Source organism: Neopsephotus bourkii, unplaced genomic scaffold (assembly GCF_033783945.1).
Source record: "Neopsephotus bourkii isolate Nb327-2 ecotype Australia unplaced genomic scaffold, CSIRO-AGI_Nbou_v1 NB_1655, whole genome shotgun sequence".
Taxonomy (NCBI): domain Eukaryota; kingdom Metazoa; phylum Chordata; class Aves; order Psittaciformes; family Psittacidae; genus Neopsephotus; species Neopsephotus bourkii.
The window spans coordinates 4,890,747-4,918,399 of NW_026902129.1; the positions used below are offsets into that span (position 1 = coordinate 4,890,747).

Here is a 27,653-nt window from a genome sequence, read left to right on the forward strand (position 1 = left end):
GAACAAATTTCAGTCCTCTACCATATGTAAATCCTGTAGGTAAATTTAGAGGAATGAAATGTATCTTCATGAAACCTCTGATAAGAAATACTGCTGTTAGGTAAATGTGCTTAAATGTCCTTACATAACTTTGATATTTAACTGAAATCCAGGATAAAACTTGTTATAAGCTTTACTCCCTTTATTTTACTTAAAAACACCCTAAACAAAATATTACTAACGTTTCCATTTTCTTGTTGTAAGTTCAAGTGTCATATTGTTGTAACGGCCTGCATAGGTTTTGATTGATCAAGTTAATATACATTACACAGTTTTGTTTTTTACTGGACTAATCTGTGCAATAAATTTGCTGTATAAAATCTGTGGCTGGTAACACTTTATTTTTCTTCCAAATAATATTTTACTGCTACTAAAAAGGAAAAAGAGGTTCTAGAATAGTAATGACAAATAAAAGTGAAAATAATTGCAGTGGCCTGATAAGCATTAGCTAGCTCTTGTAAGTTACTCTGATCCCATGATGCTTAATTAACATTGTGAAATCAGAAGCTGAAACCGTGGTGTAAGATTGCTTTAAACCCAGAATTAACAGCAGATATTTTTTTTTCTCTTTTGCTGTTTAAAAAAAAATCATATTTAAACCTACATTCTAACCATAATACATGTAATTATCACAGTTTCCATTCTTAAACCATATGGTTTTGCCTTTTTAAGACCTTTTCATAGCTGAATAATCATAGGATTCGATCTTTATGGAAGTAGTGATTTAGCTAGTAGTGGTTTGTGCTTTAGAAGCCCTTGTGGCATACTTGTTTCCTGGGCTAATGACGTAAGAAGAATCCTTCTGTCTTCAGTAGGAATGGTATCCATGAGGCTGGAAGTAGAGAAGGACTAGCTGTGTGAGGTAAGTGATTTTCTTCAATATGAAAGTTATTCAGGAGAGCCACAGAAGTTATGGAAAAGCTGTCATACAGTTTCACAGATGTCCCTGGACAATTTGATGGAATCACAGAATGGTTTGGGTTAGAAGCGATCCTAAAGTTCATCCAGTTTCAATCCCCTGCCATGGGCAGGCACACCTTCCACTAGAGCAGGTTACTCCAAGCCCCGTCCAGCCTGGCCTTGAGCACTGCCAGGGATCAGGCAGCCACAGCTTCTCTGGGCACCCTGTGCCAGCGCCTCAGCACCCTCATCATAAAGAACTTCTTCCTAACATCTAATCTGTATCACCCTTCTTTTGAGCTTAAAGCTACTCCTGCTTGTCCTGTCACTACATGCCTTTGTAAAAAGTCCCTCTCCGGATTACTTGTAGGCCCCATTTAGATACTGGAAGACTGTTAAGGTCTCCCCTGAGCCTTCTCTCCTCCAGGCTGAACAACCAGTCCATCAAGCTGCAGCAGTGCTTCCTTGTCTGGGCTCAGCAAATGGAAATTTCTTCAGAGATTGTTGGCAGATTTCCTTATTCCAGCATGCAGGAAAAATAATGAGCATTATTCAGGAAGAGAAGAATGTAGTCTGTGTGAGGATTGAGTGGCAGCCAATATGGGGACAGGGCCTTGTGCAGGTATGGTGAAGTAGGAGAAATTATGAGCTTTAGCATTACAGTCTTTTTCATAAAGTTTTGAAATACTGTTTCAGTCATCTGTGTGAGGTGAATGATGTGTTACAGCAGCTTAGAGACAGGCAAACTAAATCATAAAGAGATATTTTTATCCTCACTTAAGTCTTTACTTGCTTGGGCAATGCTTCTGCCAAGTTAGGTTATTTCTTTCTTGAACACTCTTTCTGTAGCTGAGGATGTTTCTTCCTCTGCCAGCTACTGCTCTGTACAGACAAATTAGGTAGGAGCTACAGTCTAGCTGTTTGAGGTGGTGGGTTTTTTCCCTTGTGGGGGCGGAGTGGGTGTAGAGAGCTGGTGGGGACATGCAGTTCTTTGTGTCCTGAGCACAGTTATACTCGGCTGTCCTGACTGATAACGTGGAAAAAAAAATGCATTCAGAACAAGTATTTCAGTCTGTGGCCTGAGCAGCTTAAATGCAGGATGCAGAAACTGCAGAGAGATTAATTTCATGCCATCCTAAGAGCCTTACAGGGCTAACAGAGGCAAGGGGAGTAGTGGGATGATTCAGGGCACCTGAAGTTACATCCTGCTTTGAATCCTCCCTCAGACCCTGAAGGCTAAACCTTCCTATTCTAAAGCTAGCATTTCCATATTCTCCTCCCTTCTGTAGGTTAAAATTTAAAGAACAAGTGTGCATTTGGGGCTTTTAATTTATTATAGTTTAATTTCTGCAATGTTCTGCCACATGAACTTTGAGTTCTCATTAATTTATATTGAATAAAAATCCTAGCAGACTTTCATTCCCTGGTTAGTGTCTAAATGTATTAGATTAGTTAATCCCATGTGGATAAATTAACATTTGATGCCACTGATAAAAGCACTGTTACTTTTATCAACATTACAACTTTTAACTTCTTCTGCTGTCTTTTTTCCCTAGTACAGTCTTGCATGATTATAATGATTTTGTATCCGGTGCTGTGTTTTTGTTCCAAGGAGTATAAACTCGTTAGGGAATAGTCAATATTTATTAGTAGTTTACCATTGGCTTCAGGCAAATCAATGCCCTAAAAAGTTGGATTCTGCTGTGGTATAGTGCTATCTAGAAATTAACATACCATTTTGCAAATCAAAGTGAAGAATAAAATTGGTCCTCCCATGTTGTTGCAACTCTGCCTATAATATGAATAAATACTTGGCTATTAGTGAAATAGAAGGCATAATATGAGCTTTCATCATCAAAATGGATGCAGCATGGAATAACTTAAAAAATACATTTTCGTAATGGAGAGGAAGGGTAAGGATCTGGGTGCTGCTTGTAATATATGCTTTAATGGAAAAAAATCATTATCCCTTAGCTTTGTTAAAGCAGAAACCCAGCAAACCGCTTGAATCAGCTGTATATTAGATTTCAGAAGTCATCTCACACTATTTCACAGTTTCATGGTCCTGCTTGTTGAAGGAAAAACAGGAAAGAGAAGCACATTTGCTGAGATGGATTAAATAGTACCGGTAACTTGTATTCTTGCATGGCGTTGATATTCAAAGCTCCTCAATATTATGAGCAAGGCCTGTCTCACAGATGCATTTGGAAGTGGTCGCTAATCAATGAAGCAGGTAGGAAAGGGACCTGTCATGTTCTCAGGGTTGCGTCAGAGGCAATGCAATGTTGGCACAAAGAGGAGAATAGTCCTGTTCCCCTTAGCTGTTTATGTTCTAGGCAATTCACATACAGAAAGACTCAGGTGTCAGTTTTAGGTATTCAGAAGCTTTCAGTCAAGCAGACTGATCTTCTTAGCGCCCAGTCATTTTGTTTCAGAAGAGAGAACCTCTTTCTGAGAATTCGTTGGCTTCACTTGGAATTTTTGTGGGAAATTATCGAACTATGTAGTGATTCCTAGCAAGCAATAAATGATTAAAATAGGAAAATGTATTTGACTGCTTTATTAAAAGTTCTGATGAAATCATCACCATTTGGGTTGAAAACAGCTTCTGAAAAATTTCGGGTAGGAAACCCTATGGAAAGTCTTCAATCTCAGTATATTTTTGAATGTAGCAAACCAAACAAACAGATGGAACAAAAACTCTGGTAGAAATGGTTAGAGTAATAGGGAAGTAAAGCGAGCAGTGTTCAGGTTCTGTAGCAGTCCAGGAGCTGCGCCCAAGTGGGTGTTAGAGACAGCAGCAGCAGCAGGCAAAGGCTGACTGTTGGCAATCATCAAGGGAGCTGGACTTCAGAACTGCTGTACTTAACAGCGGGAGCTAGGCCAAGTCAGTTTTGTACTTGCTGGGCTGAGGGTCTTTTAGGGCATGTAACAGCCAGAGAGAGTACAGCAGGAGCAGGGCACTTCAAGGCACAAGTCAAGGGAGAAACATTTCTTGCAGGAGAGACGTAGAGAGTTGGAGTTAGAAACCATAGAAAACAGATAATAAGGATAATAAAATCATTGTGTATCTCTTATTTGTTAATACTGAGCATTTCAAGGCAGTGTTGTTTGCACATTACTGGAATGCTGGTATACAGTGAAGCACAATGGCAGAAACTATTCGCTACAGGATCTCACAGATCAGGTCTCTGCGAGACAGGAGGTTCGTTTATTTTATCTTCTGTAACTGAAGACTTGGCATAGAACAAGATATCTAATACTGAATTGTGGCATTTAATCATCTTTCATGTACAGTCATTTGAGGGCAAAAGTACTAATTGAGATGGGCCAGAACCTAACCATTTAACCTAAAATTCAGCTTTGCCTTCCATCGCGGTGTGAACTGCACTAGTGGGAACAGGATGATTTAGGTGACTAAAGTGTTTACGTATCTCATTGCTATTGAAACGGTATCAATCAGATGCAGGAATACCTTAATACTTAATACCTTTTCTCTGTCATCTCTACTAAGGAGGGATCACAACAAGGCGGGGTTATAATGAGCTTGTATCTGGATTTCAAGGTGCTGTAAAAGCTATTCAGTCACAGTCAGTAAAACTTTGCTATTCCTGATCTAACAATCATTAAAATCTTGGGTAAGAATCTGCTAATCAGGGCTCAGTTGCTCAAAGGAGCACTGCAGAGGCAGTGCCTGCTACCCATTAGCTATACACTTGCTAGTTCTTGCCAGGGATATGACCTGACTTGTTAGGAAAACCCCAGTGCTGCAATGCATAAACATACAATGAAAGATTTGTGTCCTGGTACTTGAACAGGGGGTGTGAGGAAAGGGAAATGTCTATACTCTCTTCCTTGTCTTTGTATGCCAGTGTGGTTAGTTTGTATGCAAGGGGTTTGTATGCCAGGGTGTGGTGATCCATTGCCTTGCCTCAACTTTCTGTATAGAAAACAAGAAAGCACCTCATGGAGAAGAAGCTGCTTGATGCCTTGAATACAGATGATGCACACAGAATATTGAAATCTCGTCCAAGTTTTGTTTGAGATTCCGTTAGGATGCAGTTGTGAATGAGCTTCTTTTTGCAATATGTAATTAGAAAGCAGAACAGATGGGAAAGGCATAGTTTAAAGTGATGTGTTCATTAAAATAACCAAAGCGGCAAAGTGTGTGTTCCCCAACAGCAGATTCAGCATATGAGATTCCTCAGACTTATGACTTTTTCCCCATTTTTAGTTTGACAACTGTAAATGACAATGATGAGATTTCTTTAGTATCATTTTTATTATTAGGTATCACCACTGTTCCTTAGGGCAGATTGATCGTTTTATTCCCTCATATGAGGTTTGTGCTCAGTTAAGATATGCTAGGAAGCCGTGGGTATTAAGAAGCAGACACTACATCAAGGGATTTATTTTAATTGCATTTACTGTAAGAAAGATCTGTTGGGATTTAAAACATAATATAGTGGTTTTAATGTTCTTTTAAAAAAGATCTGTGTGGACTGTATCCTGATAACTACTGTTATCCCTTGGGTTATTTCTACTCAACTTTCAGGGTTTTAAATTAAAATGAAAAAATTTTAAGAAATATAATTAGGGTTTTTTTAGCCCCCCCTTATCTGTTTCTCAGTATAGGGCAAGTCTTCTAAAATTAGTCTAACAATGTCCAAAGAAATGTATGCTGAAGCAAATAAGGGATAATCCCCTATTCCCCTCTCCATCCCCCCAAAAAATACCCAAAGAAAAAAAGGAAGTATTACATAAAGAAATGAAAAGTATCCTTTATCTGAGAGTTTCAGCCACACCAAGGGAATACAGTAACAACTGAAAGTAGAAATCAGTAGAAACTTTCCCAGTGACTAGTAATGGACACTGGATAGGCTGGTGTGCCACTTCAGCCTTTCAGAAGTCAAGATTAATGCTGATACTGACCTCTCTGTAGACTTTGAGCTCTCAGGTGCTGTGATGGAAGGCTAATTTGGGGAATGAATATTGGATCTTTCCAATCTTCTGCTACCCCTACAAAATCAATTTTGTCAAATGTGTTTTATAGGGCTTAGAGCTTCAAGGCTTACTCGAGCCCAATTCTTGTTGTGCCTCTGGAAGGCTGCTGTTAAAACTCCTGGGGAGCTAAGACAAAGGCTGGGTCTGATTTGCCAGTTTTTAGTAAATATGGTCTTATTTGGGGTTAATTCTAATAACGAATAGTGGGGAGGAAATCTAGTTGTTTTCATTTTTGTCATCTTTCTTAGCCTCTGTGATATTTACCTTCTTAAAAAAATAAATATAGGTAATTTTAAGGGGAGGGTATAACTATAATCATGCTGCTGTTTCCACAGTATTCACTGCCTTCTATATCTCAGCCTTTTTTTTGTGGTGAAACAGAATGTTCAGTATTTGTCCACCATCACTGTTACGTATGGCCTTGTCTGAAATTCCGTCACTTTGGTATGCGCTGGAAAGAGCTCTTCAAACGCATGAAAAGAAATCCCTACCCTGAAGATAGGGGCAGAATTACAAATCCAGATTTAGCTAGAACAGGAGAGAACAGAAGAAATAGAGGAATTAGATGATGTTTATGCTAAGGAAATTAAAAACGTTTCTTTGTGCTAATACAAGGAGAATATTGTTTCAAATAGAAATGGAGCTGTATATGAGGAGTGGAGTCTCTTTGCTAGAAGGCTCTACATAAAACATTAACCATTATTCTTGCTCAAAGCAGCTTGAACTACAAAGTGCTTAATCATCCCAGATTTCTGTATGTGCAGAACTTTTCTCGATGTGACTAGACCCACTCAATGCTGTGACATTATTTGGTCTGCGTAAAGTTAAGTGCTTCACTGCCTGTATACAAGCTGTCTTTATCTGCGGTCATAAACTGGACAAACAGAGGAAGACAAACCAAACATGGAAACTGCCATGAATGTCCTGCTTAATCATCATGGTGACTAACAGTGCAGGTAGATTTATGCTGTTTAGAAGTATGTGTCTTTTATATTGTTTTCTAGGGTACTGTAGAAAATGGCTGCCCATATTTTCTCTGAAGTGCAGTGAATGAATGATCTCAGTATTTCAAAGTTTTCCTTTTTGTCTTGATTTCTCTTTTATGTAGTGGAATGACAAGCAACGCCTTGGAAAATAGCAAGGTATCAAACAGTATTGATTTCATGCTATTGGAGTGACCTAGAAACTGTTATTTCTTATTGAAAGATTGGGTTGTTTTCCCCAGACAAATAAGCAGATTCAAACTCTAACAATGTTTCAGCTTATTATTACATAATTATTAAAAAAGGCTTATTTTTTTTGTTCCCGTGCTGAAAGGCTATAGAAATGTTCTATGATTTGATAAAGTAATCCCTTGAATTATAACTACCACAAATCCTAAATGTTTTATCTGTAGCTTTTCATAGTTTGTTTTCCAATTAAATTTCTGACTAAGGATCCCCTCCTTCTTTCATTCACATCATTGAAACAGAATACTAGACTTACTGCAGTACTAGTATTTTTTGTTTTGTGATTTGAAGTAGGGAATGATGAACAAATGCATCTAAAACAAGAATAGATTATTCTAGTGCAAATTAATCTTTCCAGTTCTCGTTGTGAATGAATATTAAAGTGCCAAATGTCAAAAAAAAAGGAAGATTTCTAACTGAAATGGAACAGATGCTTTCAGAATTCATCAGTGTCTCCCTCCTTACAGATCTGTAAACTCAGTAGCATATGAATAAAAATCTAAAATCAGTAAGCTGACCCCAGGTTTGGCTCTTACTGATAATTTGTTAGGGGGCAATGATAAGGAAAAAAGGCCAACTCATCACGTAGGCTTTCTTCTAGTGCAGCAAACGGGAGCTTGCTCACTCAACTTCAAATAGTGAGCTGAAATATATAATTAATTAAAAGGAAGAAATTATACATGAAATTTTGCAAAAGTAGGCCCACGTTGACTTGAGTCCTTTATAATCACAGAAAATACATTAAGTTCTGTCTTCTAGATGTGTCATTTAGAGAGAGGCTGTTTTTCATATTGCTTTCAGTCTCAGGGAAATTAACCTTTAGAATAAAATCCAGTAAAAACATGAGGGGCATTGGGGGTTTCATAATTAAAAAATGAAGAAGAAATCTTTGAACTTCAGCTTTCATAATGATGCTTAATGCTGCTTGTTAGCAATAGTCTTTATTTTCTGAAAAATCATGTAAAGGTTCAACTTCCACAACTTCTTATCATTCTGAATATAGTTTTGTATCTTCTGCACCACCATTTGTCTTTTTCAGTAATAGACTCATTGCACATTGGTCAGTCTGCAGTAGGAGCAGTTTAAATGACTTTCTGTAGCTTGTTTGGAAAGGAAAGCTTTAAGAAACCTTTCCTTGCTGCCTTTTACCACAGGAATGCTCTGGCTGGCTTTGCTGATTAAGACTTTCAGGCTTTTCTGCAGTGGGAACTTTCATGGATGTGCAAAGATATGTGTGCCACATCCTCAGTGATGACTTTACTGTTGCTGAACTTGCTGTCCTCTGCTATCTACATCAAAGGTTCAAGGACAGAGGATCTTGCGCAAATTGAAATTAGTCATTCTGTTTGTGGTAGAGTGCTATACAGTATAAATAAAAGTAGTCAGTGACTCTCTTAGTTACTGTCACTGAGTCAATTACCTTGCATGCTTAGTGGACGGATATGCTTAATTACATCATATTCTGGAGTAGCATAAAAATAAGAAGTAGATACTGTCTGTAATCATATTTATTGTACCATAACTGGCAAAGAACTGCATAAATGCTCCTTACCTCTTCAATGAAAGCAAACTTTATTATTTTCATATGTTTAATATCTTTTAAATGTGTCATAGAACCTAGAGGAAACCTGGAGAGGGACTTATTGCAAGGGCCTGTAGGGACAGGATGAGGGGGACTGGCTTTAACCTGACAGATGGGAGATTGAGGTGAGGCATTAGCCAGTTCTTCCCTGTGAGGATGGTGAGGCTCTGGCACAGGGTGCCCAGAGAAGCTGTGGCTGTCCCATCCCTGGCAGTGTTCAAGGCCACATTGGACAGGGCTTGGAGCAGCCTGGTCTAGTGGAAGGTATCCCTGCCCATGTCAGGAGGTTAGAACTGGAAGAGTTTAAAGGTTCTTTTCCACCCTGAAACCACTGCATGATTCTGTGATACCAGAGTATGTTGTGGCATTTGTCATTAAAAGGCAGTATATGAAGTGAAACAGTGTGATATAAAAAAGCAAGCATCCAACGCCTTTATTCCTCCATAATAGAAAGTGCAAATAATGTATGTAATAAAATTCAGAATATAGCTTGTAACTATTAAAAATAAACAGTTTATACCAAGGTGTGGGGAATAATACTGTGAACAGCATTTATTCAACAAATATAATATACATTGCAATTTCAATACAAAGTAATGCTCACTGAAAATTACTAATGTGCTGTCATTTTGCTGATTCCTGAAAGATACTTCATTATTCTGTCATCATATATTGGCCATAAAAGTAAGTGTATTTCGAATATAATGCCATATTATGGAAATCAGGTTTGGTTTCCAAATTGACTGTTCCTTTAAAGGCAAAATGTGTTAACTATTTTGTAGCTCCTCTGTTCCCAGTCCAACATCAAACCAATTGCTTAATTCCAGTGAAGAAGCTGGGTTTTATTGAGCAAAATATTTAGTGATCTGCTGAGCTGTGAATGCACGTTTCTTGAGATGTGAGGGGTTTGTACCTGCTTAGAGTGAATGAAGACACAAATGTGCTTCATTTCCTCTGATAAACTTAGGGCATTTGCAAGGATCTCACAGCTGGGAAACTTAATATCTAATCCAACTTCTTAATAACTTAGATCATGCACCTGAGAAAAGAGGGACCTTCATTAATCCTTGGCTCAATAGAGGTTACACATATCACAAACACAATGGAGAAAGTAGTTGGCTCCCCCAGGTTACACAGCTTGGTAAGTCAAAGGGGAAGAGGAAATGCAGCTGATCACCACAGGCTGCTTTTGGTGAATGACTGATGCCTCCCCAGCCACAGACTGCTCACCATTCCTTTCCCATGCAGGTCTAGATAGCACCACATTTAGCTACAGTCCAGATGTTTCCCCTTCCTCCTTTGGACTATTTATTCATTTACTTGCTTGGAAAAGTTGGAATGCAAATGTGAGACTAAGAGAATTAGGTCAAGAAACCAGTGGGGTAATATTGTTTGCTGCTGTCTGCAGTACTGACTGAAAGTCTTGTCTTTTGCTCATCAGCAATGGTTATATGGCAGGCCATTGTACAGTACTTGTGTTTCCATCTCGTGGCCTAGCTCAGTGGTCTAACTTTTTGCAGGCACGATGTGAAGAATATTTTTTGCCTTTTCTTACATTTAAAAAAATAATAAAAAAGGGAAGCTAATGTTAGCACACAATTTTTCAAAACTTTTAAATGGATTTGTATTTGAAGACTTTCTGAAGCCTCCTTGCAATTTACAGTGAATGAATGAGTTTATCAAAGAAGGCCAAAATCTCATCTCAGTATTATAAATGTATATCATGTTACAAGTATTTTCTTATAATTATGTATAACAAAAATCTGTTTCAGTGCAATCCTGCATAAACAAAAAGTATAAACCTCACAATGTCTCTTTTAGCCTTCCTATAGCTATAGTATGTAATCTTTTGTCAACAGTTACATTGCAGAAGGACATTTTATTGATGGATTTATCAACTCTGTCTTGCATAATAATTTTGGAATGCTCACATTTGAACCTTAGATATTCCTGGAGCTACCAAAGGGTCCTTTTGCAAAGCTGGCTTCTGTACAGGGGCAGCTTCTTATCCTTTGTGTGCAATTAGTCTCGGATATGCCAATTGCACAGGGGTGCTAGGACAGGGAGAGAAAGCAGCGTCTCTGCTATTGTGACAAGTGTGTAGAGCCCGCTGTTCCAGTCTCCTTCTATAATAGTCATGACGAAATTCTGTTCTTAAATGGCCAGTTACCATTCTATTCACGAATTGAGCCAGTTTGATTTTGGGAATGCATGGGAATACTTTTCGCTTCAAGTTTTTTTAGTAAGGGTGTTTTGCTTTGTTTTAATAGGATGTAACTGTTCCCTACCCCTGAAGTATCTTTTTCTATTGCTGAGTAGTCTTACCTGTAGTGCAAGGACAAAGCATCTATTGTAAGCCTTTAACATTTTAAACAAATTAGATGTCATTGGCAGAATGTTACAGTAATTATTACAATGAAAGGTGACCACTTATGACATCAGTGATCCCGTTGATATCAGAGCATTACAACGGCCTGTCACCTGCAAATGTTATAACACCTGTAGGAGCTGAATGAGCTGTAGGCTTGTCTAAGACTGAGGCAATGCTGCCGCCTAATGATGGGAGCATATAAAATTCAGTATAGCAAGGACTTGCTTGGCAAGCAGCCTTTTTTTTGTGACTTCATTTGAAGTCCGTAAGCGAAATTAAAAGCAAATTGGCCCATAGACTAGACTGTGTGATTTTGTGATGTGCCAGGAAATTTATATGGTTCAAACTTAAACACAAAAAAACCCTGTAATTAAGTCTGCAAAGTTTGTTTTCTGCACCATAATACCTGCTATGAATATAAAGAGAATTATTCTCTAGGTTTTCTCTATATTGATAGGTATTTTTTTTTTCCTTCATGTATTTCCTAATACTCATTTTGCTGATTCCTGAAAGATAACTAATTATTCTGTCATCATATATTGGTCATAAAAGTAAGTGTATTTTGAATATAATGCCATATTATGGAAATCAGGTTTGGTTTCCAAATTGACTGTTTCTTTAAAAAGGCAAAATGTGTCAACTGTTTTGTGAGTAACTCCTCTGTTCCCAGTCCAACATCAAACCAATTGCTTAATTCCAGTGAAGAAGCTGGATTTTACCTAGCAAAATATTCAGTGATATGCTGAGCTGGGAGTGTGTGCACGTCCCTGGAGGTGTGAGGGGTTTGTACCTGCTTAGAGTGAATGAAGACACAAATGTGCTTCATTTCCTTTGATAAACTTAGGGCCTTTGCAAGGATCTCACAGCTGGGAAACTTTTATCTAATCCAACTTCTTCAGAACTTAGATCATGTATCTGAGAAAAGAGGGACCTTCGTTAATCCTTGGCTCAATAGAGGTTACGCATATCACAAACACAATGGAGAAAGTAGTTGGCTCCCCCAGGTTACACAGCTTGGTGAGTCAAAGGGAAGATCATAAGGGAAGTTCGTGAGGGGAGCTTGTGAGGGGCAGGCATTAGGGGAGCTGCTGAGGAGAGCATGTGAGGGGCAGACATGAGGGGAGTGCATGAGGGGAGGTGGTGAGGAGCAGACATGAGGGGAGTGCATGAGGGGCAGAAGTGAGGGGAGCGTGTGAGGGGCGGACATGAGGGGAGGTCGTGAGGAGCAGACATGAGGGGAGTTTGTGAGGGGCGGACATGAGGGAAGTTCATGAGGGGAGGTCGTGAGGAGCAGACATGAGGGGAGGTCGTGAGGGGAGCGTATGAGGGGAGTTCATGAGGGGAGTTTGTGAGGGGCAGACATGAGGGGAGTTAATGAGGGGCAGAAGTGAGGGGAGCTCGTGAGGGACAGAAGTGAGGGGAGTTTGTGAGGGGCAGACATGAGGGGAGCTCATGAAGGGAGTTTGTGAGGGGCAGACATGAGGGGAGCTGGTGAGGGGAGTTTGTGAGGGGCAGACATGAGGGAAGTGCATGAGGGGAGGTCGTGAGGGGAGTTTGTGAGGGGCAGACATGAGGGAAGTTCATGACGGGCAGAAGTGAGGGGAGTTCATGAGGGGAGCTTGTGAGGGGCAGACATGAGGGGAGCTCATGAAGGGAGTTTGTGAGGGGCGGACAAGAGAGGAGCTGCTGAGGGGAGTTCGTGAGGGGCAGACGGGAGCTCGTGAGGGGAGTTTGTGAGGGCAGACATGAGGGGAGCTGGTGAGGGGAGTTCATGAGGGGAGTTTGTGAGAGAGAGGCATGACGGCAGCTTGTGAGGGGCAAACATGAGGGGAGTTCGTGAGGGAAGCGCATGAGGGGCAAACATGAGGGGAGCTCATGAGGGGCAAACATGAGGGCAGTTCGTGAGGGAAGCCCGTGAGGGGCAGGTATAAGGGGAGCTCATGAGGGGAGTTTGTGAGGGGCAGGGGTGAGGGCAGTTAATGAGTGGAGTTTTTGAGGGGTAGACGTGAGGGGAGAGGAGGGGTGGCCGTGAGGGGTGATCATGAGAGGAGAGCCGGGGCAGCCATGAGCTATGGCAAGTGGCCATGATGGGAGTTCTTGTGAGGGGAAATGAGGTGTGGCTATGAGGGGTAGGGATGGCAGCTATACAGACTAGGGCATTATGTGGGGGATGGCTTTGAGTGGAGACCATAAAGGACAGTCATGAGAGGAGATGAGCCATGACTGACTGGAGATCATGAGGGGCAGCAAGGAGAGGAGATCAGTTTGCCCTTAGTGACATGGTTTAATGGTGGTCTTGGCAGTCCTGGGGCAACGGTTGGACTCAATGATCTTGGAGGTCTTTTCCAGCCTAGTTGATTCTAAGATTCTATATTGTTGTCTGCAGTATCCAACTACAGTTTTCCCCTTATTTTTTTTTTATTTCAGAAGAATAAGGGATTGTGTATTTTATCCATGTATCACTGGCCTTCTTTATTTAGAACAGTTCTATGTAGTCTGTGGCTGAGAATAATATTGTTAATAGTGTTACTGTCAAGTTAATTTATAGACCAATAAAGAGCAGTAACACTTCTGTGAGGCATCTGCCAATGTAATCTGGGACAGCTTGTATACCCAGCAGATCAAAGCTGGATCCAGCCATGCGCTACCTGCTCCTTTTTCAGTTCTACTGCTAGATCTTTTGGTTTGTTGCACTATCCTGAAACATAGGAAAGCGTAGAACTTGCTCTTATTTCCTCCTGGTTTATCTATATTATCTTTTTAACAGGAAATATTATAGGAAAGTTATACAGAGTTCAAGGACGATTATTGATCTGTGCCAGTTTCCTCTAAAGAAGGATTTCATAGCAAATGGGGCAACCCTTGGAACAACTGTAACTTGGCAAAAACTAATCCACTGTAGTTAAGGCATTATAAAGGCACTGTTTTGTTAGCAGGCAGCCCATTAAATCATTATAATTAAGTGGAGAAATGATAAAGGCAACAGAGTTTAATGCCTTTGAAGCATGTGCTGAAAGTGCACCTTAAAAAAATATGCACTCATATTTCTCTTGTATGTTTCAAGTATTTTTGGTATCACACTGCTTTCAGCTGGGCTGCCTTCCAGCAGTCGGCATCTTCACAACGTGTTCACTTCAAAGCCTGTGTTTGAGGTCTAAATCTCTCCTCTGTTTCAACCCAACAGGTGCAGGAGGTTGGTCTCCATCAGACAGTGATCATTATCAATGGCTGCAGGTGGATTTTGGGAACAGGAAGCAGATCAGTGCTGTTGCAACTCAAGGCAGGTACAGCAGTTCTGACTGGGTCACTCAATATCGGATGCTCTATAGTGATACAGGAAGAAACTGGAAACCATACCACCAAGATGGAAATATCTGGGTAAGTGAAATGGAAGCTTATGTTGTTATGATGCTGATTGACTGTGGATTTAGGAACTCCGTACTCATACGACTTTGCAGTGTTGTTTTTGTGAGGACAGAACAGTGATTTGCTCAAACCAGTGACTCAAATTGCAGCTGCTTTCAGGAGGCCTGAACCCAGATTGGCAAAGCCCGTTTGGGTTGATGGCAATTGTTGGAACAAACAGATATCTATTTTGTTGTTGGTATTCCTCAGTGAGTGTCTTATGGCTTTCCTTTCCCTGACTTTTTGTCCTATTAGTTTCATAGAGTAGATGTGAGACAGAGATGTAGTTCTGAAAATCGTTCTCTTAAGCACAACATTTTGGAAGGTAGTTTGTTCTTTGCGTGTACATGTGCTGGGGAGCAGTTTTACCATGTATATATTGCTTTCCATATAGGTGCCACAAGGATGTGCTCTTTTTGGCTGGAGTAGAGTTAATTTTCTTCACAGTAGCTAGTTTAGGGCTGTGTTTTGGATTTGTGTTGGAAGTAGTGTTGGTAACATGGAGATGATTTCAGTTATTGCTAAGCAGTGCTTACAGAGTCAAGGCCTTTTCTGCTTCGCAACCCAACCCACCACCTAGGGGTGCACAAGGAGTTGGGGGGGACACAGCTGGGAAAGCTGACCCCAACACTATATGCCATCATACTCAGTATAGGGCTGAGGAAAGGAACATTTGGAGATGGAGAACATCTGGAATGTTGTTTGGCTTCCGAAGTAGCGTTATGTGTGATGGAGCCCTGCTCACCTGCTTGACCACTGGAAGTGATGAATGAATTCCTTTGTTTGCTTTGCTTGTGTGAGCAGCTTTTGCTTTACCTTTAAACTGTCTTTATCTTGACCCATGAGTTTTCTGTTTAACTCTGATTCTCCAGTCCCACCACGGGGGGAGTGAGTGATCAGCTGTGTGGGGCTGAGCTTCCAGCCGGGCGTAAATCATGACAAGGGATATTTACGCAATAACAATTTTAGAATTAAACATAATTTGAGGGGTTTGTAACATTTTTTTTCATGCATAAGCTGATAATTTCATTCTTGCTGAAAACAGTAGCCTTCCATTTTGCTGACAAAAATAGATGTTCCTGGATAACATACCTATCCTTATAGCAGTTGGTTTAGATGGTTATTGTTTTTTGGAAGAAAACTTTGAAAACAGCAAAATGCTATAATTCTTTCTGAAACCAAATCAAATTGGTTAGCTGTTAAGCATCATCAGGAGCAATATTGTCAAAACAGACAACGTTGAGCTATTCTAGATTCACGGTTTTGCCAGGTGCTTCTTTTATTAAGGTCTGTTATTCAAAATGAATGTCAAATACAGAGTATAAGTTGAATGGTTTTATCTGTACAAGAGAAACTTGCTTAATATGTGGAGTACATAGAGGCAGTCATTTTTTATTACAGTATGGATTTATTGAAAAAGCTTCTTCAATGTGCCAAATAGGATTCTGAAAGAGGGAGAAATTAATGCCAGGGGGACAGACAGGAGTGAAGAGAAAAACATTGGTGCTGCTTTAGATTCCTTTGGAGTTGGTCGTATGAATGTTGCTCATTGGGGCGGGGGAGGAAGCCTATGCTTAAGCTTGATAAATATTAGAAGTTTCTCTTTTAAGGCACCTTATGTATATAAGGATACTTAGATTCTTTGTGCTTGAATTATCTTAGATGCAGAAAAGCCTCAACAACTATTATTGAAGTAATGAATAATTTGTCTCAGGGGAGTGGGAGAGCTGGCTAAATGAAAAATACAGATAGCAGGACAGTTAGGCTGAGGAAAACTCTGTTCTTAATACCTTGAAGGGGCAAATCTTTTGGCAACATGGGATTTTGTTAAGTTACATCTGTGACTATTTGTTTTCGAAGCAGCCCCATCTATCTGAGGGCTTTGTAGAAAATCTTCATTATCATCTCTTAATATAGAAATATTGAAAGCTTCTTCATGGAAGAACATTTCATGGTTTTCCTTCATTAGCAGTTACATGTTTGGTGAATTCAGGTCAAATGTTACTGTGTTGTTGACCACAGGTGTCACTTGGAGAAAACATGTGAGGAGTTACACAGAAGTTTGCTACTTCTATATGGAATGCTGTGTATCCTTGTATAATTAGCAAACTGGTTGCTGAAGTACTGCTGTTGTTCATGTTCTGAAATTTTTATTCATACTAGAAAAGCAATTTAAGATACCTACCCTATTCCAGCTTTCTTTTAAGAATAAAGTTGAGCTACTAGCAAAAAAAGAAGTTAGGGTTCTTGACTCCTGACTTGCCTAAAACAGCATTGTTTTTGTTGTTTGATTTAGTGATGGGCTTGGCAGTCCCAGAGTAATGTTTGGACTTGATGATCTTAAAGGTCTTTTCCAGCCTAGTTTATTCTGTGAGTCTATATCTCAGCCTATGTTTAATCTTGAAAACATTGTGCTTATTAGCTATTAATAAGTCTTAAACCTAGTAAGTTCCAAAGGCAGGGGAGGTACCTGAGCATGGAGAAATACTCTTGTACCTTTGTAGTAGTGTTACGAGGAGACAGACTTCCCTGATGAGGACATGGGGTGGTGCAGAATTTCCCATCACATCTTCCTCTTAGGGTCACTTTGTACAAGATATTGAAAGCAGCAGAAGCTGTGAGAGTCAGGTCAGACCACATGAGCCAAGTATCTATCCAGCGTTGTCAATTTAAAGTCATGAAGTCAAAATCTTCTTGACAGAAATGACTGTGATAATCTTAAGTATCTCACATGATTCTAGTGCGCCTAAAAAACCTCTTGGGAAGTATTCAGTCTTTTCCTTTGGAGTCATAGCTTTTAGAAGTTTTATTCTCAAGAGAAATATGCTATGTAGCTTTTGGTTAGTGTGCCTCTTCCATCATCCCTGTGCCTGACTGTCATTGTTTACTGACAATAGTAAATTTAAAAATAAAGGACAAAGAGGAAAATAGAAGTGCAGAGTTCAACAGTATTTAATACTAGAGCAGTTATGATATCAAATGATACAGACAGAGGACAAAATACGGGAAATAGAAGGAAATAAAAATAAAGCTTGCTAGATGAAACAGAGAGAGCACAAAGGAGAAATAATTTCCAACAAAGATCTAGTTAGGAATAAACCATGATGAACTGCATAAAATGCCGAAGTGACCCCTTTCTGTATACATTAGTCAGGGAGGAAAAGAAGTTCTATAATTACCTCCTAAGTAGGAGAGAAATCAAAAGGCTCTCAGGAAGTCTGTGATGGGGAAAGTGCTTTCAAGGTGAATATAGAGTAAGCTTCCCAGTTCTGTGAAATAGATTTTCAGACCCCACCTCTCCCAGGCTTTTGGATATTTTCAATTTCCATGAATTTTAATAAGATGAGTGAATGTGGCCTCTTTCCATAAAATGCCTAGCAACTAGAGAATTTTGATCACCTCTCCTATCTTCATTTTTGTAGTCTGAGATTCTAATTTGAATAGGTCATGAGGTCCCTCTTCAAACAGCAATCCACTGGGATGTTTCATGTACACAGTATATCTTTGTTTTGGGATAGATGCTCATTTTGGTTTCTACATCAACACCATCTATCTCTATGCCTAACAGATACATACCAGACACGATTGTACATGTAATACTGCTTCTGTTTCCTAACTCAGATACAGATCATGCAAATGCCTGTAAGCTCTGTAGGTATAAGAAAAAGCTGACATCTTATGAAAGCATTGAGACTCAAATAACAAACCTGAGTGACAGAGGCTGAGCACCTCTAATATTCAATTCTTCCCTAAAGGACAGTGGAAGATCCTTGGTACAATTTAAGAGGCATTACAAGGTATCATCTTCTACAATTTGGTTACTTCAGTGGAACTTGTGATCAGCTCTCATCCATGTCACTGTCTTGTATCTTGGGGATAGCAAAGTCTGGCTAATGAAGGATAAATATGACTGTAATTGAGTTACAAAAAAAAACAAACAACAACCAACCAAACTGATGGCAAAGGAGTGCAGACCCTTTCCCATAGCCTCCAGATTATGTTCTGTAGCTGACTCTTATCTCCAGACCCAGTGAACCTCAGTGGAGGTGCAGAGATGTAAATAAAAGCAGATTTTGCCTTTATACAGAAAATTTAACCCTGGGCCAAGTGGCTGCTGTTTCAGGTGAAAGCAATTCTATTTTCTGGTTTTGTTGTTTTTCTTTCAGTTTTAATAAAACTAAAATGTATTATACATAACATCTGCTTTTGCAATTTTTTTTATTGCTGAAAAGATATTAAGGTATTACATTCACTATGAGGAGTTATTTTTGGAAAGGAACTTAATTTGTTTACCTGTTGGATTTAAATACTTTATTTTCTTTTAATACTGTTCCTTCTGGTTTTTTATTTTATGTGAAATTATCAGAAATCCAGCAAGTTAACTGTAAAATGAACTTTGTATTTCTTTGGGCACTGAGGAGCAACTTACTGTTTGAGAAATGCAATCTCTTCATTTACATGGTTCCCCTTGGTATTGAAAGAAGGAAGTTAGCACAGCACAGCGGATTTAGCCTGCATAGGAAAATGAGCTTGCAGCATTTCAGAGTATTTTGACTTAGTATTGAGCCAGAATTCATTTTGAAAGCAAGCACAAGTGAGTTGGATGATTAACTTTTTCAAGCTGTGTGAGATTTCAGATGGTTAATACTATTGGGTGCCTTTGGACGTATCAACCATCAGACAGACCTGAAGTAACATTTAATGTCTAGGTAGACACAAGGCAATCATCTGCAGCTCTACCTAGCTGAAATTCTGTGGGAGCCATCTGCTTAGCATTTCTGTTCATCCTGACGTGCTAATTCTGGTTAGGTTATTCAGAGAACAGTCTGCAAACCTTATCACATTGACTATTCCTTCCACCTGCTCTACAGAGCATCATTTATAGCTAAGCAAGGACTCACTGCATACATCTTAGACTACAATGATTTGTGCATGGAAGCTGCACGAATAAATTGTAGCATACACCCTCTCTCTTAGGACATACAAGAGTTATTTGCTTTGTAAAACCTGTCACTGCTATTTCCCTGAGAGCCAACTTATTTCCATGACCCTAAGCTAAACAGCATTAATGAAGGATGCTATGAAACAATTCTTGAGTATGATGCATACTGCTGCTCTCTGTTTTTGTGGTTTCTTTGTAGGATCTTGAGTGGAAATGTATACTGTAGGAAGATTTGCTACCTTTATTTGGGCCTGGATTTTTTGTCTTTATTAAAAAGAAACCCAAAACCTATTATTGATTAAATTAGCTTACTAAACCAATTAGTTTATATGTAATTATACTGACCTGCAGTTATGGGAGCATTTTTAAAATATAAAATGCAATTAGAGTGGTCTGTAACCTGCCAATTCCTATTGTTGGCTGCTACTTAGAAGATCAGATTCTGTTCAGACCTATTTAAACGTGAGAGAGTGGTTTGATATATTAGACAGAGCAAAAGTTTTGACTAATGATTATAGGAAGGCCCTGAAGTCTTCTGGGAATGTTGTGAATTTGTTGTTGTTTTCTATTTAAGGATTCACTGACCTGTCCTGTCTGGAAGGATTTTTATGTCAGGTGTCTTGCTGTTTCCATAGCAATGCCTGCAAGGTGACCAGTGTCATTTTTAGTGGCTCTTAATTCTCCAGGTGCTTTATTACTAGAAACACCTTTTTAAAATTTAAACATTCCTTCCATGGGGAAAAAAGAAATACCTGATTTTTCTCCTGGGATCCCCTGTGTGCCTTTTCTTTATTTCATTATACCTTAGCTTTCCTGGGTGGTAGGTCTCCAAGTCCCTGTCTCCCATGCCTTTATCTTCTGAAGATTGCTCCATTCACTTGTAACAGCACCTTTATGGGTGTATTGAATGAATGAGGTGCTGTAGCTCCCACCAAAGTCAATATGGCTCAGTGCTTAATACACATTGCTAACCAATACATTGAGGACCTGACTGAAAGGGTATGGATACAGGAAAATACTGTTGCTGTAGTGAAACTAAACTCTCTTCCAGACCTAATGTAACAGTCTGTGCTATTATGCCAATGAAAATATATAATATAGTGTTGATAGGTCACCTTTAAAAATTCAGGTACTTGCTGACAAGGAATTTTTAGAAGCCTTGAAGAACTGTACAGATAAAGATCAGTGCTATCGCGATGAAGCCTGCTTCCAAATCTCTTTTCTGTGTGCAATCTGTTAAGAGAAATTGTATAAAATTTTAATGCATTTAGAGAAACAGACTTGGGGTTATCTGAAATATCATGGCAAAATATATCTATGCCAAACACTGTCACTGCTACAGACTATTTGTATTAAAATGACAAAAGATCTGATAGCCTTTTAAATGTTGGAATACTAAGAATAACACCAAACTGTGATAAACAGTAATGCTACTTTTTAAATCCGGACTTTTTGGGGGGGGGACACGGGGACAAACAACACCAAAAATAGATGCTTTATAGGACCCTAATAATGTATTTCACATACGAAGCTATAAGACCATCTGAACAGTTTTGGTTAGAATCCTTGAAGTCACGTATTTTGTGCAAGAAGAAAGACCTGCTGTGTTGTTTGTAGAAGAAATATGGGTTCATGAGTTTGCTTAGAACATTTAAATAATTTTTTTTAAGGGGAAGATACACTGACATTTTGGAAATGGATTCGATCAGATGAAAAGTTACGATTTTTTTTCACTGTAAGCTACTCATCCTGTTTATGAGAGAAGGAGTCTGTAATTACATTAGGCTATCTCCAGAGGCACAAACAGAACTATTTTAATCTATCACAGAGTATAGGTAGAAAACAAAATCCTTCATGCTGTGGTGGTAGACAGTGTCTGAGCCTTTCCTTGATTCCATACAGACCATTAAATAAAAAACAAATTAGGAGAACATACTAGAGTTTTGCACTGTAGTCTGCTAGAACATTTCCATTCTCAAGGATTATTTTCTAATCTGTTGTTCTCTAACCTGAGGACTAGTTGTCAGTATTTGTTAAACCATCCAATTTTTAACACAGGTATTTAAAGGCAAGCACCTAAATCCATGTTTTAGCTCTCAGATGGCTTGGTTTTCAAATACCTTAGTGTTGTCACCCTGCAATGAATACAAGCATAAGTCCTGAAGCAAACCCACAAAAGTTCACTGTGTGCTTGATCAGCTCAGCAGCAGAAGCAGCCATAGTCATGGATGAATGGCAGCACATCTGGGCTGACACATCCGTCGTTCTAAGGCACTGGCTTTGTAACTCCTGCATAGCACTGAGCAAGACCCACACTTGCTGCTGCACTGGGTTTGCGTAACAGGAATGCTTCTCTTTCTCAGCTGCTGGGTACAGAGCTGAGCACATAAATTGGTTCTTAAAGCTCCTAGTTAGGTAGTGTGTCCTCAGTCCCTTTCTAGAGAGCCTTAATAGTTCCACAGATGATTGCATGAGAGGTGAATTGTCAGTTTTTGAATTGTTAAGAGATTCTATAGAGGCACATTTGAATGTCCAGATCAAGATCCTGCTGAATGTGACTGAATAAAATGGTCTTCAGCAGTTTCCTTGCTGCTTGTTAGCCCTCTTGTTTGGCTACCATTGTCCTGGGGTCAAGACGTATGACAAGATCAAGTAATTTATTTAACTCTTACTATAGCAGAACTGTAGCATATTACCAAATATCTGATTTATGGCACTCCTGATATTTTATTGCTGATAGAAATTGATATTTATATTTAATCATATATTGAATAAAAAGTAGATTTAGCATAGTGTAGCTACTGTTTCATTTGTTAAAAGTATGGTTAGAAATAAATTCTAGCAATCTCCACCGATTGTAAAAATGTAATCATAATATGGTTATCTGATGTGCCTTAAGTTAAATTAGAAACCATGGAGTTTCAAATCATGAGCTTTGTCCATTTACTTAGTCATCAGTTGACATTGTTAAAATACTCCTGCAGTGTATTTGATATACATACTGCACTTCTATGCGTAGCTGTTTGTAGTACTGTTGAAAAGCTGATCCGGCTAAGGACTTCCTTAGTTCCTTCCTATTTTCTTCCCATGAAACTCTAGAACAGATTGCCTGGGGAGATTGTGAGGGAGCTGAACCAAATGATCTGCAGATGCTCCTTTCAGCCTTTGATTCTCAATGAAGGCTGAAATTTGCCCAAACTGCTACCTGTTGAAATGAAGAGGTGAAACAAATCATAGTGTATTCTGTGCTTCTCCCCTCTTTGACACATGTAGCTGTCATTTCTGTCTCCAGTCTATAGCTGGCTTCAGTTTCTGTAGCAGAGATGCATTATAGAGTATCTCCAATTGTTAGGAAACTTCAGATGTTCTAACTTAAAGGAAAAGACATTGATAGCACCAGGAACCTAATCACAGTTCAGTGTGTTCCTCTTAATAGTGCATTTACAAAATTGTTTAAGTTCTGATCTAGTAAATGTGCTCATGCTTAACTTTACGTGTTGAAATTAAAGTAATACGACTGTTTAAAATTGAGTATACATGATCAGGTGCGTCCAAGTGTGTTGGTATGATTCTTGGAAAAAAGGAGCAATGGTCTTACTGAAATTATTTGGGAAGTACCATACTACAGGTAATAAAAGCACTGCTTAAATACTCGTAGGTGGAAAGCAGAAAATATTCTCTGAATTTCCTTGGCACTGGCAAAAGTGAAACTGAACAAAGCTGTGCATCAGTCTTGGTGCTTATTTGATGGATTTTTTTTTTAAAAGGCTTGGTTTTTGCTTGATTAATGAACATAAGATACTTGTATCAGGAGAGAACTTTGATGCAGGTGTGCCTTGCAAATGTTAAAATCCTTACACTGGGAGGTGGTCATACACAGCATTATATGTTTCTTAGAATGTGCTTTCATATAGTCTAAAGATTTGTGTTTGGCAGAATAAATGGGTTTGAACTAGTATGAGAAAGATGTGGTTGTGGTAATGAATTGAAGGCATTTCACTGTATTACTTCTGTTGCTTTTGAGGTCAGCTGTGCAGAAAACAGCTTGTAAAAGGTTGTTTCCCATTTGTGTCTTGGCTCATTAGCTGTTACTTCCCAGTGAAGACAAGCATAATTACCTAAGAGCAAGTAATGGTTGAATCCACAAACGTTTGCTTCCATGTAAATTTTTGGACTTGAGCACCTGTGGAATTGTACTTTCAGTCTCTGGTTCTCACTGGAGATTGCTACTTGTTAACTGGGGAGACTGAGCTTTGCACAGAAAATAGTGAGGGTAATGCACCATGGGAGGCTGACAACTTAAGACCAAGTGCCTGACTGCAATATCAACACAGTTGCTGAAGTAAACTTGTGCAGAAGTATTTACTTGCACACAAGTGATCTGAAGGCCCCCTAACACTGGAAGTGAACTCCTTCAGTCATGCAAATCACTTGTTTTTTTCCTGGTATTTAAAAATAAATTTAATAAAGAAAAAAAAATCAACCAATAACCACCAAAGCAAACCCGTGTTATTTTGCAGTGTTTAAACTCTGATCAGCTGCAGAGCAGAAATGCATTTTAAGAGGAAATTTGACAATGTTGCTGTACTAAATGTCTGTGGCTGTATAGATAACTTCAGCCTGAGGGTTGTTAATCTGACGCCTTTCATGAGCAGTAGAGTCACATTAAAAATATGAAAAAGTTAGACTCAGGCCAAGAGAATTCTTGTGTGCTATTTCTTAAATTTTCCTGTTGCCTGGGATTCAATTTATTTATTTATTAATATTCTCAGACCCCTTAAGGTAGAGAATAATATTCTAGTATTATATTCAACAGGATTGATATTGGAAGTACCTTGAAATAGATCCTATTCAGAAAGGTATGTGAGGAATCCCTTAACTTTTAGCTGGAATTTAATTCTTGTTGGGTTCAGTAGGAAGCATATGTAAGTTAAATATGTGCTTAACACTTTCCTGACAAGTTTTGCTTTTGTATCATCATATTGTCTGCACTCTGTCGTATTTTGCAAGTTGCTTTTTTAATAACAGATTTTGCTACAAATAGTTGCTGGCTTAGGTATGATAACAATTTTCACTACCATTTATAGTTATGTGCATGTGCACACATGAGTTACTTTTTATTAAAAAAACATTTTAGTAATGTGAATAAAAGTAAAAAATAAGAGGTTTCTGAATTGCAGTACGTCAGTGAGACACAAATCTGTTTAAGTGAGGCATTACAGTGGCTTAATAGTGCTCTAACTCTGATTTTTTATTTTTTTATTATTTTTTTTTCAGAAAAAGAGGAAAACTTGCTTTAATTTGTTTCCGGTTTCTCAGATGTGTCTATCACATTGGTTTATTTTACGTACATAAATTTAACTAAAATGATATAAACTCATAAAGCTATAATAAGATTTGCATTTGTGGAGTTGCAGGCTAAGTTGGTTCATAGTGATCTTTAAAACCTGATGTGGAACGTTCCTCACAACACTGCTTGCCTGCAGTACAAAATACCATGACAGAAGAATAAATCTTATCTTAGCCATAGTATAAACTAGTTTGAGTTGGCTTGGTAATGCCATTAACAGTTGTAATCAGTTGACAATGATAACTCTTCTTTTTAAATATTAAACACAGAAGTCATTTACTGTGCTGTATGCTGAGTTATGTTACATGCTGATTTTAATTAACATGTTTTCCAGTGTGCTTAGGTAAAGTTAAAGTGTTGCTTGGTGAGCAGTTGTCTATGCATTCATCCTAATGACACTGCCTGTAGGAGGAAGTTCTTCCTATTTGAAGGAATAGTTGCACTGTCAAAATGCTAGGAAGTAGAAGTGTCAGAAAGCATTGGTTTTCAGACTGTTTTTCAAAAAGTATTTGCAGATTTCCTAAGGCAAAGTCAGAAAAAGTTTTCTGTAAAACAAAATTATTCAGGTCCATTCTCTGAAATGCTAGAAGAAATGTTACACAGTGAGTTACCATGATCCTGAAGGTTGTTTATTTTCATGCTTAGGTCATAAACTTAAGATCATAGGCAGAAGTTAACTTTACTCTTTTTATTTTGTTTATTTCTTTTTTAATACTTCAAGAAAGAATGACACACAGATTTATGGCAAAATCCAGACACTTGTATATAGCTTTTTGTACTGACTGATTTGCAGGGCAAAGTCCTTTTAAACTTAAAGATGTTGAGAGTGACTGGCAGGTGATACAGAGGGAAAAAAAAGTTCTCTTCAGCTCATCACTTATTTGGCCTTTGTTATTCCGTTCTTTTGAAATGCTAATGAGCGTGAGACCAGTTTCTGAAGTGTGACTTACTTCCTTACACTTTGTTGTAGGTTTCAGACAGGTACGAAAGAGTTGATGTGAGCTGAGTATAGGTTCACTCCTTTCTTAAAACTTTTCATCTTTATTGGTCCATACCACAGATTTACTGGAAACTGAGTACAGTTTTATACACAGTTTTCTTGTGTCCATCAAGCCAGCCACCTTTGTTCATGATAGATTTTACCAAAGTGCCAGAGAGACAGAAGAAAGGGAGGAGAGGAGAAGGAGAGCACTGTTGGACAAACATGGTCAAGATATGCCTCTTTAAAGCAGCATTTTCAAAACCATAAAGAGTTCATATTCATAAATCGGGTAACTCCCAGTGCTCAAAGAAATAAAGCAAATCTGCTGACATGCACTGTTGTGAAGTTTTCATAGAGAAAATGAGTTCAAATGCAATTGGGAATGACTGTATCACAGATTTAAGGCTTTTGGGACTTGAAGATTATGATTATATTACACTTAGATTTCTTTGTAGATGTAAAAAAGATAGGACAGATGTTCTGGAGCAGAGATAAGGGACTAGGTTAATATTTAGTTAAGTAATTAAATAGTAAAACAAGAGACGAAACACTGTAGGGGGGGAAAGACAGATCACATCAACATCGTACTGTGTTAAACAGTCAAACCATGAGAATTCTTCAGACATAACATGGATAAACCTTTACTATGTTCAGTGTATTTTAAGAGATCAAATATGATAGTTTAAGGGGAAAGGAGGGAGGGGAAGCCTTGTCAACCTGAAGTATTTAATCAGTGAAGAAAAGCCAGGAAAGAGAGAATTGCTGGTACATGAGAGCAGATGCTAATGATAATCCTCAAGCTAAACTCAGTAAGAGCTTTTTGGCATGTCCAAGCTGTCACTACCAGAAAAACAGCAACAACAAAATAAATATATTTTGTTGAGAATAAAATGAATCAGTGACGAGTTTGGTTTTGACTGTCTCATTAGACATGTTATTGATCAGATCTTTTCCCTGTATTTTCTTCAAGTGTGTGACTAGTGGAGTGCTTTGATTATTACCTTTCTTGTTTAGCGTGAAGTTACTGCCAGATACATTAGTTCAAACAGCTTTCAGAGTCCTTATTCTATCATTACTTTCAGGGTTAAATTGATAGGAAACAATTAAATACTGCCCCTTCCACTTAAGAAGACCCAAAGGTTGATTATTATTTCTCCGGGAGGAATGGGACAGAATAACCTGGTGGCTCCTATCTAGAGATACTCTGTCACTTCAAGATGCTGTTTAAAGGAAGTGTAAGTGCACCAAGAATGACTCTCCCCAGACATGGTGTGACAAAGTCCGCCGCTTTTCTATCTAGATTTGCAATATGAAGGTGGTTTTTGTGTTTGTTTTGGGAATTCTTGAGAATATAAAAACTAAGTCATGGCTTCCTAGCTCCTGCACACATAACATTTTTTCCATCTCTACACTGCCTGATATCTGTGAGGAGTATCTTGGCAGTGTAAAGAGAGATGAATACATAACCTGCTGTTTCTTAGTATCTAATGGTTTAAAACTGGTAAATTAATGTTTATGTTGTTAAGTCCTTTGGCATACTATGCATTTGAGTGGAAGAGCTTTTATATAAAGGTGCAGATTACTTCCCTTCCCCTCCCATCCCATTAGTACTAGAGCTGTAAAAGCTGTAAAATCCAACATTACTGTGAGTTAAAACTATATAAGTAAATACTGTTGTCACAGTTCACTTTGAAGGCTAAATACTTGAGTCCTTGAAATCAGATTTTAAAACACTGATTTCTGAATAAGGGATATAGTCATTAGTATTGTACTTAGAGCACACAATTTCTATTTATGAGGACTGCAAATTCCATGAAATGGGTTTACTGAAAAACTACCTATTGTGTAT

General features: G+C 38.6%; 1 protein-coding gene across 1 annotated transcript in view; it reads left to right on the forward strand.

Moving 5' to 3' along the window:
- CNTNAP2 (contactin associated protein 2) overlaps nucleotides 1–27,653 on the forward strand; it is a 1,027,100-nt gene that overhangs the window by 323,749 nt on the left and 675,698 nt on the right. Inside the window, exon 3 of the mRNA XM_061374850.1 lies at nucleotides 14,310–14,503. Coding sequence (XP_061230834.1) covers nucleotides 14,310–14,503 — 194 coding nt within the window. The remainder of the gene's footprint in view (nucleotides 1–14,309; nucleotides 14,504–27,653) is intronic.